The sequence below is a fragment of the Lepidochelys olivacea genome (assembly GCF_965140295.1).
Source record: "Lepidochelys olivacea isolate rLepOli2 genome assembly, chromosome: 1".
Classification (NCBI taxonomy): domain Eukaryota; kingdom Metazoa; phylum Chordata; order Testudines; family Cheloniidae; genus Lepidochelys; species Lepidochelys olivacea.
Genome location: NC_140411.1, coordinates 292,045,718 through 292,064,636, shown reverse-complemented (window position 1 = coordinate 292,064,636; position 18,919 = coordinate 292,045,718). Strand labels below are relative to the sequence as shown.

Genomic DNA, 18,919 nt, shown 5'->3' with positions numbered 1-18,919 from the left:
TAAAGACTGGGAGTGGATGGGTCATTACACAAAGTAAAACTATTTCCACATACTTATTTTTTCCCCCTGCTGTTACTCACACCTTCTTGTCAACTGTTGGAAATCGGCCATCCTGATTATCACTACAAAAAGTTTTTTTTCTCCTGCTGATAATAGCTGACCTTAACTGATTACTCTTGTTATAGTTGGTATGGCAACACCGATTTTTTCATGTTTTCTCTGTGTCTGTGTGTGTGTGTATATATATATATATATGTGTATATATATATATATATATATATATATATAAAAAATATACACACTACAAAGTTAGTTTGACATAAGCCACCATGCATCAACCTAGTTATTCATGTGTCTACACTTAACTTTGTCTCCCACCTATGTAAGCTAACCATTATGCAAACACCATCTCCCCGAGTGGCGTTGAACCATGGATGATATACTGAGGTCGACGCAGCGCAAATGTAGACACTACATTACCTGTGTTGACACAGCATTCTGACCTCCAGGAAATCATCATGTTCCCCTTGGCTCTTCTTGCAGCTCTGCAAATACTGGATGATTGTACATCCTATGCTTGCAATGCTCATGACAACAGTGCAGGGCTATGCAGGCTTGATGCTTCTGTCAGAGATAGTGGACAGCGACAAGTCCCACAGGGGTTTGTGAGATTTTAAAAATAGGCATGAAAATTATGGGATAGAGATGACAGTATGAGATGGAGAAAGTTGCATGATGGAAACATGACTCTGCAATCCCGGTCATCCCTCTAAGACTTGTTTCTGCCCCACCATGCATTGCCAAAAACTTCTGAAAAGACAGTGGATGGTAGTGAGTTGTACACTGCAATACCTACCTACGGTGCACCTCACTGTGCATCAAAACAAGCATCCTTGTGAGTACGCAAAGTGCCAACACAAGGTGCCAACTATGCATAGACACAGGCAGTGTACTAACTGTGGTGGTTTATGGTAGAGAACATGTGGTGAGCTTCAGGTGGTGGAATCTCCATCCTTAGAGGTTTTTAAGGCCTGGTTTGACAAAGCCCTGGCTGAGATGATTTAGTTGGGGTTGGTCCTGCTTTGAGCAGGGGGTTGGACTAGATGACCTCCTGAGGTCTCTTCCAACCCTAATCTTCTATGATTCTTCTTCTTCATGGTCCGCAGAGAAAGTGAGAAATAATTCTCTTATCTCTGACCCAACTCAGCGTCAACCCAGGTTTGATTTTCTGCAAAGGCAACAGAGCCTTCTGAATCAGTTTTGTACCAGACACGGAATTTGCGCTGCAGTGGAATTTCAGTGGCATTTTAGAGACAGTCCAGTATGTCAATGTGGGTAGCCACAAACCCTGACACACATTGTTGAGGACTGCAAAATGACTCAACTTTCTGGAGATCTTCATGCATTAAATATCGTTGATAAGAACGCTGTGGCTTGGCTTGGATTGCATACACCAAATAAATAAATAAATCAGAGTATCCGCTTTCATTTAAACACAGTAAGTCCCTCTAGACCTTATGGTAGAGGAGACAATCTTGAAAAGATCACCAGAGTGTAATTTATGCAGTGATGTCTGCCTGTGTCTGCAAACAGCCTGAAACAATAGCTTTAAGAGGTGTTAATTGCTTCATGTACCTCAATGGGCATTTGCTGCTCCAACTGAGAAACTTGACCCCAGGAATCTGGCCATGAGCCTAGGGCCTTGGATTGCCTTAATCCAGCCTTGGCCATATACAGTTTTAATAGATTCAGAGGGACTGCAGTAAGTGGTAAGTAAACTGTATTTAAACCTGGATTTAGAATGATCCTTTTGGTGTTTCTCCACTCCAGTCAAATCATTTTGCAGAAGTTAAGTGATAGTAATGACGGACAATATGTGCTGTATGACAGGTTTCAGAGTAGCAGCCGTGTTAGTCTGTATTCGCAAAAAGAAAAGGAGTACTTGTGGCACCTTAGAGACTAATGCTCAAATAAATTGGTTAGTGTCTAAGGTGCCATAAGTACTCCTTTTCTTTTTGTGAATATCTGCTGTGTATATCAAAAACCAGGAATTTTTGAGGCATCCTAAAAATACGTGTTGGTATCCTCTACTCAGCTGTCAAAACCTTCTGCCCTGACAATTTTTGTAAGCAATACAAAAATCTGTGGCATGCTGAAGTCTGAAAATGTGGGGGATAGTGCAAAATAAAATGAATTTAATATTAAAATAAATAACACGGGCTGTTGTACCGATTGTATATCTCATTGCCTTATATAATTCATTAAAAATCTCCAGTGTTTAATTTTAAAGGAAGTTGCTACAGAATTTTCAATTTTCATTAGGAGTGTCACCTAATACAATGATGATACACAGAAGTTTATGTCCAACTTATTGCATAGTACTAGAGATTTGATAGATAGTGAGGTCAGTAATGCCAAGATGGCAGTAAAACATCAGTGATATTTCCAGGACTTGCATCAGAGATTGGTATGGAAGTGAGTAGGATGATGAAAATGTCTAATATCCAGTCTCCTAACAGTCCTCTGAACACAAGTGTGAGAGACCAAGGAAAATGGGAAATTAGTATAAGATTTTGCTTTATTTCTCTTGGGAACTGCCAGCTGGCCAGATTAATGAATCTCACACACACTCAATTTCCAGGAAGAAATACTACTTTACTGGAGGGAGTTTTGAAATAAATCAAAGACAGTAATTTCAGCAACAGTAAGCTGGTGTTCTGTTAAATGTCTGTTGATGTGGACACAGCAGCAAAATGAGGACAGACGCATGCATGGAATTAAGTGGCAGACCACAACTTTAACACGGGGGAGGAGCACTACCCACTCATCACCCATACTTTCCTATACCAGCCATTTAATTGGTTCCAGTGCTGCAGGACTTACCATAGAACCCATAAGGCGGGGTATGCTCTCTTCAGCCCTACCCCGCAGGACTCAGTTCTTTCTGAGTCCTAGCACCCTTCCCCGCCCCCACAAGAGGACCGAGGGTGCAGCAGGGTGAGGACCTCAGCCCCCGAAGGCCAGAAGGTCTCATCCTATCACATGAGCCCAAGGCCCAACACCAAAATCCCAGGTCTTTTACCTCTAGAAATCTTTCTTTCTCTTAGCTGCACTGGAAACCAGCCACAGGAAGTGCCAGCAACAAGCTTGGTCACTCTCCACCCAACCACGCCACCTGGTATCGCACCACTTGCTCAATCCATGTCTGCACATGCCGTAGCCGTATGTCAGCACCTCCGTCTGATGGATATACACCATCATCCCTGAAAACTTCTGGCCGATTGTAATGGATGTCCCCATGGTGTATCATGGAACCCCCCTTTCTCCAGGAATATCTTGGTGACCCCATTATTTACTTTTTCTAATCTTTCCCACCAGGGCTCTAGCCCTTTTTTGTCAGTGAGTGCAGAAGTGGTACAACCTGATCCCACTGCATGCCTCTTGTGGATACTAACAGCTTCAGCACTGAAGCCCAGCTGAGATCCGTCTGCTGTCCTGGCAGCGTCTTATGGCCCCAGTGCAATATAGGGTGCCAACAAATCCAAATATTGCGTACACTCTGGGTAGCTTCTAAAACAAACAAGCACATTGGGTTACGTATGTTTCGCCGTTCCCTGCCATCTTTTCCTTGGTGCAGACATAAGTCCTGTAGCCCTTGATTTTTAGTGCTCTATTGCCTGCACCTAACATGGTCCAAAACCCTCTGCAGCCACTGACATTTCACTAATCCTGAAAAAGTAAGTACTGCATTTACCCTGGTGAAGACCACAGTAGTGCAGGGTGTTTTTCAGTACCATGCTGAATTGATACCTTGTCAGGAAGCTGCCATCACCACATGAGAACAACAGGCCTGGTTGCAGGCCCTGGATTTTAGTGAGACTCTTATCACCTTTATGGGGAACAAGTGCTTGTCTGCACATTCCTTTAACGCCACATAGGTCCCTCTTCCCTTCTGGTCTGTTTTTGAGTACTGTAAGCACAAGGACACCACTCCTGCACAGAGTTGCACATCTGTTACATTTAACGCACTCTGGGACCTGTCCGCAGCTCTTATAGACGTCAGCTGACTCACTCTCAAAGTGCCAAAGAAGGCAACAATAAATGTCGCCTTAAATAAAATGGACTGCCTCCTACAACTGCAGCCCCAGGCAGAGCCTTTGGAAACTCCAACAGAGTGGGTAACCTGTCGTCACTCTAGCCCTCACCCCTCCAGGACCACCCTTCTAACAGTTTCCTTGCTATGAAATGCCCGCATGGGTCTGGGAAACCCACCAACGTACTCCAGAAGGATAGGCCCACTAGCCGGCCAGAGATAGTGAAGGGAGCCCACCAGTGGTGGGTCAGAGGCACCACTTGTTGTGACCCCTGATGTGTGGGTATAGGCCACCCACAATGAAGCCCTTCCTGTTCCCTAAATTTCGCTAATTCTGAACGGCTGGCCTTATAGGTCCTTAGAGTCCTCAGGGCAACCAAGTTTTCAACTAATTCTACTGCTGTCATGAGCCAATATCCCCAAGTTGTTGGGACAATGGGTGCAAGTCCCTGCTGGCCAGCTGGGTTTGTTCCTGCAATTGGTCATCCTGAGAGCAAGAGAGCATCAGTAACACCATTATCCACTTCCAGGACATTTTCTGCATGATAAAGGATGTTAAACCACCCACAGTGTAAAACAAAGGCCGTCACCAGCCTCATTTATTGTCTTATGACAGGGATAAATCATGCATGCAAATCGTGCAGCAAAGTCATGAAAGGGGCTAGTAATGCAATAAAAATAAGGTATTCAAAAGTTTAACAAATGGGGGGGGTGTGCCAAAGATGATCATAGAATACCAGGGTTGGAAGGGACCTCAGGAGGTCATCTAGTCCAACCCCCTGCTTAAAACAGGGCCAATCCCCAATTTTTGCCCTGATCCCAAATGGCCCCCTCAAGGATTGAACTCACAACCCCAGGTTTAGCAGGCCAGTGCTCAAACCACTGAGCTAGCTCTTCAGCTAGGGAACCATTTGGTCCAGGGCTAGCCCTGGACATGGTTCCAGGGCCACACTCATGTGGCTCCCGGCCTCCTAGGGAGCTCCCAGGGGAGTCGTAATGGAATCCCTCCTGTAGCAGGCAGAGCCCCCATGCCAAGGGAGGCAGAGGTAGACCCTCTGCCCCTGGGGAAAGAGGCCCCAGAATTCTTACCAGCCTTCCTCTGCAACTTGAGGACTGCTGTTGCTGCTGCTGGAAGCAGATGAGTAACCGTTTCTCTGCTAGAATGGAGCCGAAAGAGGTTCCACATAGCCCCTGCGCTGGGCTAAATCCTGAGATCTGGGGATTGCTGGTCAATTAGCACCCCTGTCCCCCAGCTGGCTAAATGGGTGACAGAGGCTCCTAGGGGGAGGAGCTACCTATTGTCCTCTAGCAAGTGTCCCCCTTTCACCACTTGCCCCATCAAGTTCCCCCACCCATTGATGCAGTTGAGTAGCGTTTTCATGATAAACAAGGGACAAGACTATTAATTATGCAGTTTTATTATAAAAATTAGATTTTGTTCCTTCTCTCAGCAGATAATGTTAACGTCTCGTGATATATCTTGGTGCTCTGGGCAGCTCTGATAGTTGGGGGGATGGGAAGTTTTCAACAAAAGAAGTTTAAATTTTTGAGCCAGACCTCAATCCACTATTATGAAAAATGCAGAGCGATGGGAACAATCCTATAACGTGATAGCAAAGAGGAAATGAAAAACAGCCTTTTAACAAAAAAACTTCCTGCCATGTCCCCACAAAACCCAGTTGTCTTACATAGTACAAATTACTTTCTTATTGATGGATCTGCACAATGAATTTGTGCATTTAACTAAAATAATTATCCAATTTTTCTGTAATATGCACTTCACCATGATGCGTGAGTGCCATATACTGCCCTCCATCTACATACTGAACTCCTATCAATGACACTGAGGCTTCCACACTAAAATCAAGAGTAATCTATTTCTTTGCAAATAGAACACTTGTAATTTGGTGCAGCATAACCCTTTCCAGCCACTTTTAGGCTGACTTTGTCATAAAATAGAATATGAGGGTTGGAAGGGACCTCAGGAGGTATCTAGTCCAACCCTCTGCTCAAAGCAGGACCAATCCCCAATTTTTGCCCAGATCCCTAAATGGCTTTCTCAAGGATTGAACTCACACCCCTGGGTTTAGCAGGCCAACGCTCAAACCACTATTCCTCCCTCTAAGATGATCATAGAATACCAGGGTTGGAAGGGACCTCAGGAGGTCATCTAGTCCAACCCCCTGCTTAAAGCAGGACCAATCCCCAATTTTTGCCCTGATCCCAAATGGCCCCCTCAAGGATTGAACTCTCAACCCGGGGTTTAGCAGGCCAATGCTCAAACCACTGAGCTAGCTCTTCAGCCTTTGTTGGGGGTCAGAAATCCTTATTTTAAAACATCTGTAATGCACCTATAGCACCTGCTAAATTGGTAGAATTAAACTCATTTTATTTTATAGGAAGACTGATATTGCATTTACAGATGTCTGTCAAATACAGAACAGGAGCGCACTGTATCTGTCATGATGACAGCCCAGCATTTGTGAAATTATGACCTTGCTCTTCCTCTTCAATGAACACTTGATGGCAGATCAATAACCACTTTTGGGACTAATTAAAGTCACTACAGTGATGTATATTCTGACAGTATGGCCTATCAGTTCAACAGTTTGTCAGGCAATTGAGAGGAGCACTGTACATTTCACCAGGATATTTGTTCCAAATAATAGCTTGAGGACCCAGATCAGAACTCTTTGTACAAGAAAATCTCCCATTGACTTCTGTAACTGAATTGGACCCTAAAAGAATTGCCACTGAAATATCTAAGTATTGATGAGCAAGATGGATATGTATTACTGATTTGATTATTTTTTAAATTGTTTTTAATTTTAAAATGCTGCCATTAGGCAGGAAATGCATCATAAATCTTATTGATCTTGTCTTTGTCTTATTGATCTTTGTCTTGATCTTGCATTAACTTTGAATTTTCCAGTTATGTTGTAGATTTGCACAAAGAGTAAAACATCCATATATTTTTGAAATAGCGGTTTCTTTAAAAAATATTTGGAAGTGAAGGTGTTTGTTTATCTCATATGGAGGGCTTTTACTAAATAAACAAAACAATAAGAAAATAAATTATAGGATAATTTAATCATTCCAATAGAGAGGCACATTCTGATGGGCAGCTTTAAAATTTGTACTGAGAATTTGTAATTCATTTAAAGAGACACTGACTGGCAGTTTAGTTGCAAAATGTAGGATGTTTTTACATTTTCATATCAGTAGCATTTTCATAACTTCTTAAAAAAATAAACAGGGTTTTTGTTTGGATTTCAATATTCTTATGCAGCATTTGCATTGTAACATTGCACTTCTGCATGAGAACCAGAAAGTGAAACAGACTACCAAAAAAATTAAACTAACGAGTCTGTTTTCTGAATTTACAATTTAGAGTCCATTCCACAAGCTTTCAGTAAGCAGAAGACTTGGGCAACGGAGGTTTTTACCAATCTCTTCTATGATTTGACATCATTTTAGACCCTCTAGTGCAAAAAGAGAGAGAGAACATCCCGCAAAACATGGTAGAAAATTAAGAAAAAGAGCTAACTGTGCAACTTCACATGCAAACTTCATGTTGTCTGTCTGTCTTGTGGGAACAACACCAAAAATGTTTGGGCCCAGTCACCCCTCTAATCCCTTTCATTTTGTGCAAATATCTGCCTGCTGCCTCTGCAATTAAAGTGTTGCTGCTATTACTGGTAAACACCCACTGGCAGAACCTGGGGAGGACTGTGTTTGTGAGCTCTCCAGAGAATTGCCTGAGAATGATGTAATCATAACAATGCATGAAATAGGAAGTGCCATCAACAAAACACACTATACACAAGCCAAATGCACAAAGTAAGGGCTGGTCTATACTTTGTGCACCGATTTAACGACACCTGTTAGAAACTGATATAGTTAAAATAGAATAACCTTCCAGTGTGGATGCAGACACATCATATATATGTTAATGTCACTGCTGATATCACTGCATCTGCACTAGGGCTGCACTAATTTAACTGTATTAATTTCTAAACCAACACGGTTCTCTCGTTGCAAACGCTGTGTGTAGACCAGCCCTTGGTATACTGCAAAAACAGAACAGGAGTACTTGTGGCACCTTGGAGACTAACCAATTTATTTGAGCATAAGCTTTCGTGGGCTACAGCCCACTTCATCGGATGCATAGAATGGAACATATAGTAAGAAGATATATATACACATACAGAGAACGTGAAAAGGTGGAAGTTGCCATACCAACTCTAAGAGGCTAATTAATTAAGATGAGCTATTATCAGCAGGAGAAGCTCATCTTAATTAATTAGCCTCTTAGAGTTGGTATGGCAACTTCCACCTTTTCACGTTCTCTGTATGTGTATATATATCTTCTTACTATATGTTCCATTCTATGCATCCGATGAAGTGGGCTGTAGCCCACGAAAGCTTATGCTCAAATAAATTGGTTAGTCTCCAAGGTGCCACAAGTACTCCTGTTCTTTTTGCGGATACAGACTAACAAGGCTGCTACTCTGAAACCTGCAAAAACAGACAAACGCAAGTCTCTTCCAATTCTAGTAATTGTATGTTTTACTTATAACACTAGCAGATACGTTTTCAGATGGAAATGTGAATTTGAAATGGACTCTCTGTTCCTCAGGAGACAGAGTCAAGGCCAGGCTTCAGGAGAGGGTGGAGTTGACAAAGATTTGCTTTGGAAGTAGTGTCTATTGAGGTGCTGTGGATTTTGTAATCTTTACGTGTAAGGAGAGGTTGAGATGAAGAAGGAGCTCTCTCCAGGGATATGAAGCTTGAGGGAATGGCACTCCAGTCTGGGCTTATTGGAGTCCTCCGAGAGAGCTAGTTCCTAGCAGTATTCCCTTAGTGCTGCTAGCTGGAATGTCACAGCTTCTGTTTCATGTGTAAACAGTTGGTGGGGAGTGTGAGACACCGTTATATCTCATCAACTAGACTACAGGGGCTCTCTGGAAAATTGCTTCACATCTGAGTGCCTAGTTTGTTTGTAAAACAGCACTACTCAGGCTTAGCCACTTTTGTCAAGCAACTTGAGGTCTGCAGTTGAAAAAGTGCAAAGTGTCATTATGCCCTTTTTACTGGCAAAAAAACTGAGACAGAAAAACTAGATGACTTTCCTATTTGGCCCGGATGGTGGGGTAGGCCTTGGCCTCCGATCTAAAAGAGCATGGTTCTCATTCTGAGGCTGGCATGCTTCTGCTGAAAAAATCTTGTAGGCCTTCTATATAAAAAGTATCTTCTAAAGGCCACAACCCATATTTTTAATTTCCTTTTCATGTCATCTTTAATGGAATCTCATCACTTGCTGTTCTTTTCAGTGTTTATTTTACAAAACAAAATTATTGAAAAATTATGATCTGTTGTATTTTATCAGTTCTTTTATTTCATATATATATAACATGAATCCCTCTGCATAGATTATTTCTTGCTGTTAGAAGTGCTTTTTAGTAAGAATGCCAAATGTAATGGGTAAAACATAACATTCAGTTAAATTTAAGCAATGTACAACTGGGACCCAATAGGCCTGCATTTTGTACCCAGCTTGACCATTGCCCTGCTGTATCGCTGCTTCCTCTTCCAAACCTTTGTCTGTCTTGTCTATTTAGATTGTAGGGTCTTTGGGGCAGGGAGTATCTCTTACTATGCAAATGTATAGTGCATAGCGCAGTGCCGTGCTGTTCTGAATGCATCCTGCCGTAATATAATAATATCATTTCCATATATTAGGTATTTTTGCATAGAAGCTGTAATCCTATGTTTGCAAATGTATTAAAAAATCAACTCATTTTGAAATGCTGTACCAAATTTTCTGTGTTCATTAAGGAAGGAAGTGAACAGTCTGCTGTTTTATTTTCAATATAGATCACATTTTAGTTCTATCAACAGCTTAAGTGCTAAATAGTTTAGTACTTACATACATTATGCACAATTAGAGTTCTCCAAAAGCTTTTGGGATTTTTTTGCACAAAACTTTAAAAAACATCTGTTCTATATTCACCTGAAATAGCATACAGCAGGCTGCTGAGAATCAGTGCTAAGCCATGTTTCAAAAGCTGTCAAATGAGACTAAGTCACCATTGAGCCTATCCAGCTGGGAGTCCTCCTCAATGTCTGCCAGCCTATGAAAGCTTCTTAGGCCTTGCTGACTATTCAGCTACAGAAGCTGCTTCTATTTCTTTAGCGCATGCCACCTGCTGAGGCTTCATAAGATGGTATTTTTATTCAGGGGCCCTGTGATTTTTTTTTTTTATGAGAAGCTTTTTTATATCCATTGTCTCTTAACTCTTCTTTGACCGTCTCTTCCACAGGTCATGAAAACATACCATATGTATCATGCAGAGAGCATCAGTGCAGAAAGCAAGTTGAAGGAGGCAGAGAAGCAAGAAGAAAAACAGATTGGGAGATCAGGAGACCCTGTCTTTCATATTCGACTAGAGGAGAGACACCAGAGGAGGAGTTCTGTGAAGAAGATTGAGAAAATGAAGGAAAAAGTAAATAGGATTTCATTAAAAGCTGGTTGTCCTGTTTAATTTGAAATAAATTCAGTGTAGTTCTGAGTTTCCTTTGAAGCTGTAGCTTAGATGTATATGTTTCTATAGAATGGTTTTAGAGAGAGATTGTCTATTAAGGAAATATGTGGCATATAATGAGTTTAATATAATCTGTGATAAACTAGCAGTAGCTAGTTAGATATATTAATGTTATAAACTAGTAGTAGCTTACAGAGAACTTGCAATTCAGAGATAGTGGGTGATTTTACTCCCCGTAATTTCCTCATTACATGGCTTGTTCATAAATTACATTTTCTGTTGATGGGGTTTTGAAATTGTGTTTCTGTTAAATGCATAGCAAAAATTGAAGTTTCTTTCTAGTTGATAGTAACAATTCATGCGCACTTATCTATTTTGTTGAATGATAAATTTGAGGTATTCGAACTTTCTCTCTATATTAATACACAATTTCTTTCTCAGCGTCAAGCAAAATACTCTGAAAACAAGCTGAAATCTATTAAAGCCCGAAATGAGTACCTACTAACCCTTGAAGCAACCAACGCTTCTGTTTTCAAGTATTATATTCATGACCTTTCAGATTTAATTGATGTAAGTACTTGATGTTTATACCTATGTTCTCTTCAGGAGTAATACGTAGTGTTTTTTTGTCTGCTTTTCATCTTCAAAGAGGACGTGTACAATGTTTAGTTACATTTGTCACTGATCATATAGTATATTGATCGCTATAATATTTCATAGTGGAACCAATGGGTTTTCCTTTTAGTTTTATATTTTACAAAAACAAATGCTGGTGGGAAGCTGGGTTCATGTCCTTAAAATTTAGTGGGCAAATTTTTTTCCCCTAGGTGACTGGAGAAAACATAGCAACAATAGCACTAAACACAGAAATGGTTGGCCATTTCCACATTATGGTGGGAAATGTTTCTGCAACAAGAATGAAGAATTTTAATGCTGCAAGTTAAAAACTTTAAACTGTGGTTTTAGTCTCTAAAGTGACCATATAAAAATGGTACCTTACTCAAAAAACCCTGTTCCTTATGTGTACTCAGAATCACTTATGTTAATTTTAATGGCAAAAAATACATTTTTACTGATTTTTAGTCCTGTTAGCACTGCATAGACTATACTGGATCAATTCCACCTTGTACATCATCAACACAAATGTCTGATGAGTTTCAATGAGTTACATCTGTGCAAAGCCATTGAAGGCAGTGGGGTTACACAGGTGTAACTTATCAGAATTTGGCCTGCAGAATCTGTATGCAAGTGATGGAAGAAACCCAGCTTGACTCTGAGCCCAGGATGAGGTTGCAGGCCTGGCATTTTAAAAAAAAAATGTAAACTTATTGTATTAGATACAGAAAACTTTGAGACAGGAAACATCAGATCACCATATTTATAATCACTTTTCAGAGTAGAACTACACTTTAAATGGCATATATATTCACAAATGTCATGCACTGACATCAAGATGTTCTATATTATGGGACAAGCTTGCTTGACTCTGTTTTATAGCATGGGTTTATTGCAGGCCTTGAAAAATTTACATAACACCGACTAGCCAAGGTGCAAAATCCCCACTGCAATTTAATGGACTAGGATAGCTGTGTAGTTTAGTGTTTAATTATAATATTGTAACATTATAACTTCCTTTTAATATAAATATTTTTAATGTAACTTACATAATTTCTCTTGCTTTTGTTATTTTATTTTCCTTCTGCCTTCACAATACCTTTTTTCCTTCTTTCTTCTAAGAAATGGCGTATCTTTTCTTGCTGTTTTCTCAATATCATTTATTTCCTCTTTTCCAGTTTCCTCTTCTCTTCCCTCTTTCTTTTACTCTGTTGCATGCTCCCTCTCTTCCCCTTTGTTTTGTCTCCCAGTTCTCCCAAAATCTCTCTCCCTTAGCACCCATATTTGTCTTTTCTGTCATTTCCCCACCCACATCCATGCATCCACTCACCCCAATCCACCTCCTCATACACTGAAAAATTTACCTGACTCCTAATAGTCAGAAGATAAAGCCAGAGGACTAATCTAAGATTAGAGCCTCCTCTGCACAGGGGCAACACTTTAAGTGAGAAATCAAGCTCTCCAAGACTCTTAGACTGCTGTCCCTGGACCCTGTTTGGGGGTTCCATTTTTGTAGCCTCTAGTTAGTAGTTATCTGACAAAGGTACACCCCGTCTATCTGCTGGAAGGAGGAAAGGAGGATTTTTTTCTGTTTTTCCACCACCATCACTACAGAGCCTCCTCTGCAAGGGTTTTGGTGATGTCCCTGCTAATCGTCACCTTGTCTGGCCTCTATTTTTGAGTCATCCTCCCCAAAGAATAGCTCCAGTCCCTGTTTCCAGTTTTGGAAAGAACTTTCTCAAGCTGCAGATTGGAAAATTGACCTGATTCTGTCAATTTCACTGATCTCCACAGAGTTTTCAATAGCAGGAGTGAAAACTGACCAGACCAAACTGTTTTCACTGACCTGGAGGAAAGATACTACCAGAAGCAGAAGCACTGAAGCTGTTTGTCGACAGACTTACAAAGACAACATTGCATTGGCTAACATTTGAGGTTCATGTTTGAAAAGCTATTGGCACAATCATAAAGACTGGATTTTTTAATGTCAGAAAACTTAAAATCAACAGAATTTAGTGGCACTTGCATGGGAAAGATACCTATTCATAATGGATGAGTAGCTTTTCAAGCCATGGGTTAATATATACAATAACAATTTTAAATAGGCAACATTGTTTTAAATATGACCATTCCTTAAAGAATTTAAATGAAGGATTGGACTTTGCACTCCATTTACACCATTGATTTACAGGACTCAGCTGTAATTATGTGTAGCTGGAAATTGGTTCAGAGCCATGTTCAGCAATGTAATGTTGCTGTCATGTAATGTTTAAATGAACTGTCTTTTTCAGATATTCATGTCTAATCAGAATATTGTCTATATAAGAAGTCAGTATAGATTTTTTTTAAGTGTTTACTATTTCACAAAGGAAACAGTGTTTTGTAAATGGAAAAGTTCTCACAAGGCTTTTGGGTTCATAATCACAATATGAAACATGCTTTCTACTGCCCACATGTTGTGGTGAATTTAAGAAATCTCATGCTGTAAAACTATTAATGCAATGTTACAATCCTGACTTAAATTTACAAAAGTGAGGAAATTCAGTGTTGTAGTTGCTTATTCGCTCTCTGTCTTCTCTACCTTGTCATCATCTGCCCTCCCTCCCATGCATCCTTGCACGTACACATTATGAAGTCAGTTCTCCACTGCATCTAAGTGCTGATCATACAGGAGAGATTGGGAATGGGATGGAGCTGGTTACACTGCCTGAGTTGTGCAAAAGGACCAGAGTAATATGGAATCTAGTCCTATGTTGGGGAGTATATATTCAATACATAATACTGAGAAGCAACCCATGCCACTGGATACATATATCTTGCAGTGATGACTTAGCTATGTGCAGGTGTACAATGAACTATTTTGTATACTGATTGTAATAAATTATCTAATTATGCAAATAAATTAACATAGAAGAGGTGTTCTATCATATTAGCCTATCTTAATGAACGCATGTTATAGGATGTGTTTAAATATTTTGTGTGTGTGTACACATATGTACACATTTCTGCATTTGAAAAGAACTACAAAGTAAATAATTTCTTTTGGGAGTATTGCAACAGAATGAACTGGATTAAATTTTTCAAGTAACAGTTCATAGTGTGTATATTACCCTAAAATGTAATACAACTTGATTTTGGCAAATTCATACGGATGATCCTAAACTGTAACTCTTCAGCTGAACCCTGAACTCAGTTTGAACTCTTCAATTCATTCATTTCATTAACAAAGCTTAGTGCTTCTTTCTTAAAATGCTGCTGTGCAGTTAATAATCTTATAAAGCCTTCATAAGAAAAGCCAGATAAAAATGTACCTTGAGTCTTAATCATTTTATGGAATAAGTTTTGAGGCCAACCTTGGTAAAATGAGTGGTAGGATAAACATTATTGAATATGTACAATTGTTTCTATTTCCTTTTTATGCAAGCAGAGGAATTTGGATGTCTCTTAAATAGATTATTTCCCTTCTATTGGACCTACTGTAGATCTACTTCATTTGCAGGAGAGAGTGTACTTTTGACTTATATTGTGTGGAAAAACTGGAAGAGAATGTTTTTCAACTAGACTGAGCAAGCTTCATTTGGTTTGTGGGGATGTTTCTTAAAACTAGAGATCTCTGAGCAGCAGTACAGTACATACCCCTGTTAATCTGAGTGCTTGTCCAAATGGTGCATATCATTGTTCAGTTATTTGAAAATTGCTATGCCATTCAGATTACAAGGGTTGTCTGTTTGTAATAGGAAGGTATGAGCCCTTTTTCAGACATTTCAAGCACCCACATAATGTAACAGTAATACTGAAGAAACAGCAATCAAAACAGAACAGCATCAACAGCAAATCTGCCTGTAGCCCTGGAATATATAAAATATTCACTATTCATTCTTCCTTGGAGGCCTTCTAATTATGTTCTGTAGTAGTGTTTGGGATGAATAGGAGTTTAAAGGATTTCTAATGTTGTGGGTATTGCTTCTGACCAAACCCTTCATGAAGTTGATTTGTCCTCTAAAGATGTCGTGTCCTGTGCTTTTGTAGTCATTCATAGATCACATTTGAAATAAGGCTAAATTCTATGCAGCTCACCATCTTTATTTCATAAGTTTCTGTGTTGGGGTTTGCAGACCCCAAACTAAATCAAGGCATGGCATAGAGCAGTCCTGGGCTAGGGAGGCCCCACCCCTCAGCAGCTGCTGGGCATGCTCCAGAGGGATAGTTTATAAGAGCACTAGTAGCCAAGGGGAAAGGGAGGAAGGAGCTACAGGCTCCACCATGATTCCTGGAGTTGTTTGAGAAGTTGCTACAGCATTGTTAAGGCTACTTTGGAAACAGAAAAGCTACTAAAGTTAGATACTTTTAAATTAGCAGGTCCAGATAACTTGCATCCAAGAGCTTTAAAAAAGCTGGCTGAGGAGCTTGCTGGACAGTTAATGTTTCACTGAATCATGGATTACTGGGGAACATCCAGAAGACTGGAAGAAAGCTAATGTGACAATTTTTTAAAAGGGTAAATTGGATGACCCAGGTAATTATAGGCCTGTCAGTCTGACTTTGATCCTGGGCAAGATAATGGAGTACGGCTGATACAGGAGTAGATTAATAAAGAACTAAAGGAGGGTAATGTAATTAATGCAAATAACATGGGTTTATGGAAGTTAGATCCCGTCAAACTAACTTGATATGCCTTTTTTCCGGGGGGGCGGGGACGAGAATACAAATTTTGTTGATAAAGGTCATAGTGTTCATGTAATAGCCTTCTGTAAGGCATTTGACTTGGTGCTGCATGATATCTTGATTTAAAAACTAGTATGATGTAAAATTTACATGTCACACATTATGTGGATTAACTGGCTAACTGAAAGATCTCAAAATATAACTATAAAACAGAGAATCCTCACCAAGTGGGTCTGTTTCCAGTGTGGTTCAGGGATTGGTTCTTGTGTCTACTTTATTTAACATTTTTATCAATGGACTGGGAAGAAAACATAAAATAATCACTGATAGTTTGCACATGACCCAAAAATTTGGGGAGTGGTAAATAACGAAGAGGACAGGACACTGATTCAGGGTGATCTAGGTCACTTGATAAACTGGGCACAAGCAAACAATATTGGTTTTTAATATAGTAAATGTATACACCTAGGAACAAAGAATGTAGGCCGTACTTACAGGATGGGGGACTCTAGCCTGGGAAGCAGTGACTCTGAAAAAGATTTTTGGATTGTAGTGCATAGTCAGCTGAACTTGAGCTCCCAGAGTGACACTGTGGCCAAAAGAGCAAATGCAATCCTGGGAAGCATAAACGGGGAAATCTCAAGTAGGTGTAGGAAGATTATTTTACCTCTGGATTTGGTGGGCCACTGTTAGAATATTGTGTCCAGTTCTGGTGCCCACAATTCAAGAAGGATTTTTATAAATTGGAGAGGGTTCATAGAAGAGCCATGAGAACAATTAAGACTCGAAAACCTGTCTGATAGTGATAGACTCAAGGAGCCTAATCTATTTAGTTTAACAAAGAGAAGGTGGGACTGACTTGATTACAGTCTATAACTACTTACATGGGGAACAAATTTTCAATAATGGGCTCTTCAGACTAGCAGAGAAAGGTATAACAAGATCCAGGGGCTGGAAATTGAAGTGAAACAAATTCAGACTGGAAATAAGGTGTACATTTTTAACAGTGAGAGTAATTAACCACTGGAACAATTTACCAAGTGTCATGGTGGATTCTCCATCACTAACCATTTTTAAATCCAGATTGGATGTTTTTTTAAAAGATCCGCTCTAGGAGCTATTTTGGGCAAGTTCTATGCCTGTATTACACACAAGGTCAGATTAGATGATCACAATAGTCCCTTCTAGCCTTAGAATCTATGAAAACCAGCTTGAACCTGCCGCACCCAAAAGTCTAGGAAAACTAAACACCACCTCTGGGCATTTCCACGAGTCAGTACTTCCCCAATGGCAAGCACTAAGTCTGTGTATATAAAAGAAAACTTTTAATAAAAGGGAGAGGGATCACAGCATTAATTTGGGAAAACATTGCAACAGTGATTCAAAAGTATGCAAATCATAAGTGAACTCCTGCCCCACACTATTTTGGACAGGAGTCCTTTCCTTCAGTTTCCCACCTTCAGGTGTGAAATTCCCGTAGACAAATGTCTGTTTAACATGTCTTTCCCTCAGTTGTACCCCTGTCATAAATATAAAGGGAAGGGTAAACACCTTTAAATCCCTCCTGGCCAGAGGAAAAACCCTTTCACCTGTAAAGCATTAAGAAGCTAAAATAACCTCGCTGGCACCTGACCAAAATGACCAATGAGGAGACAAGATACTTTCAAAGCTGGAAGGGAGGGAAGCAAAGGTTTGTCTCTGTCTGTGTGTTGCTTTTGCCGGGACCAGAGCAGGAATGCAGGTCAAAACTTCTGTAAAGAGTGAATAAGCAATCTAGTTAAATATGCATTAGATTCTGTTTTGTTTAAATGGCTGATAAAATAAGTTGTGCTGAATGGAATGTATATTCCTGTTTTTGTGTCTTTTTGTAACTTAAGGTTTTGCCTAGAGGGATTCTCTATGTTTTGAATCTGATTACCCTGTAAGGTATTTACCATCCTGATTTTACAGAGGTGATTCTTTTACCTTTTCTTTAATTAAAATTCTTCTTTTAAGAACCTGATTGCTTTTTCATTGTTCTTAAGATCCAAGGGTTTGGGTCTGTGTTCACCTGTGCAAATTGGTGAGGATTTTTATCAAGCCTTCCCCAGGAAAGGGGGTGTAGGGTTTGGGAGGTTTTTGGGGGGAAAGACGTTTCCAAGCAGGCTCTTTCCCTGTTATATATTTGTTAGATGCTTGGTGGTGGCAGCAATAAAGTCCAAGGGCAAAAGGTAAAATAGTTTGTACCATGGGGAAGTTTTAACCTAAGCTGGTAAAAATAAGCTGAGGGGGTTTTTCATGCAGGTCCCCACATCTGTACCGTAGAGTTCAGAGTGGAGAAGGAACCTTGACAACCTCACTCACAGCTTATCTGTGGTCAACAAAGTATCAGAGTCCCGGAGTATATTCAGGTGGGTTTGGGAGATGATTGAGTGAGACCTCTGCTTCAAAAAGAAAAGAAGTATTTGTGGCACCTTCGAGACTAACAAATTTTTTGAGCATAAGCTTTCGTGAGCTACAGCTCACTTCATAGCTCATGAAAGCTTATGCTCAAATAAATTGGTTACTCTAAGGTGCCACAAGTCCTCCTTTTCTTTTTGCCTATACAGACTAACACGACTGCTACTCTGAAACCTCTGCTTCAGCTTGCCAATGCTGTTTCTACTGCTGCTGTTGCTCACGGCTGCTGCTTCTCTTTGCTGTGATGTCATGGTTTGAGTTTCCACCATATAACCTATCTTCTAATGATTTCACTGGGTAGAGAGGAACTCACTGCTGCTGCCTGTTCTGCATGGTGTTTCACCACAGCCCTGTCCCCACACCAGGACTAAGCCCCCAGGCCAGTTTATTAGTGTGATTTCAGTTCTAGAGATCTTTGAGAGGAAACAAGGACGCGCAATTGAATCCATTCAGCTCTGTCTTTAAACACTGCAGGGGAAAGGTCAAATGATATATAAGGCCCTTTAAACAGAGTCTACACTGTGTGCCGACCCGCTCTGACTTTCACTTGGACTTGGCATCA

The 18,919-nt window shown here is 40.2% G+C and overlaps 1 protein-coding gene across 3 annotated transcripts in view; it reads left to right on the top strand.

Annotated features, from left to right (window-relative positions):
* The window catches only part of SRGAP1 (SLIT-ROBO Rho GTPase activating protein 1), a 233,176-nt gene that overhangs the window by 143,737 nt on the left and 70,520 nt on the right, over nucleotides 1-18,919 (top strand). For all 3 annotated transcript variants that reach the window (XM_084641787.1, XM_084641786.1, XM_084641788.1), the window contains exons 5-6: nucleotides 10,417-10,599; nucleotides 11,080-11,208. In XM_084641787.1, the coding sequence (XP_084497913.1) occupies nucleotides 10,417-10,599; nucleotides 11,080-11,208 (312 nt within the window). The remainder of the gene's footprint in view (nucleotides 1-10,416; nucleotides 10,600-11,079; nucleotides 11,209-18,919) is intronic.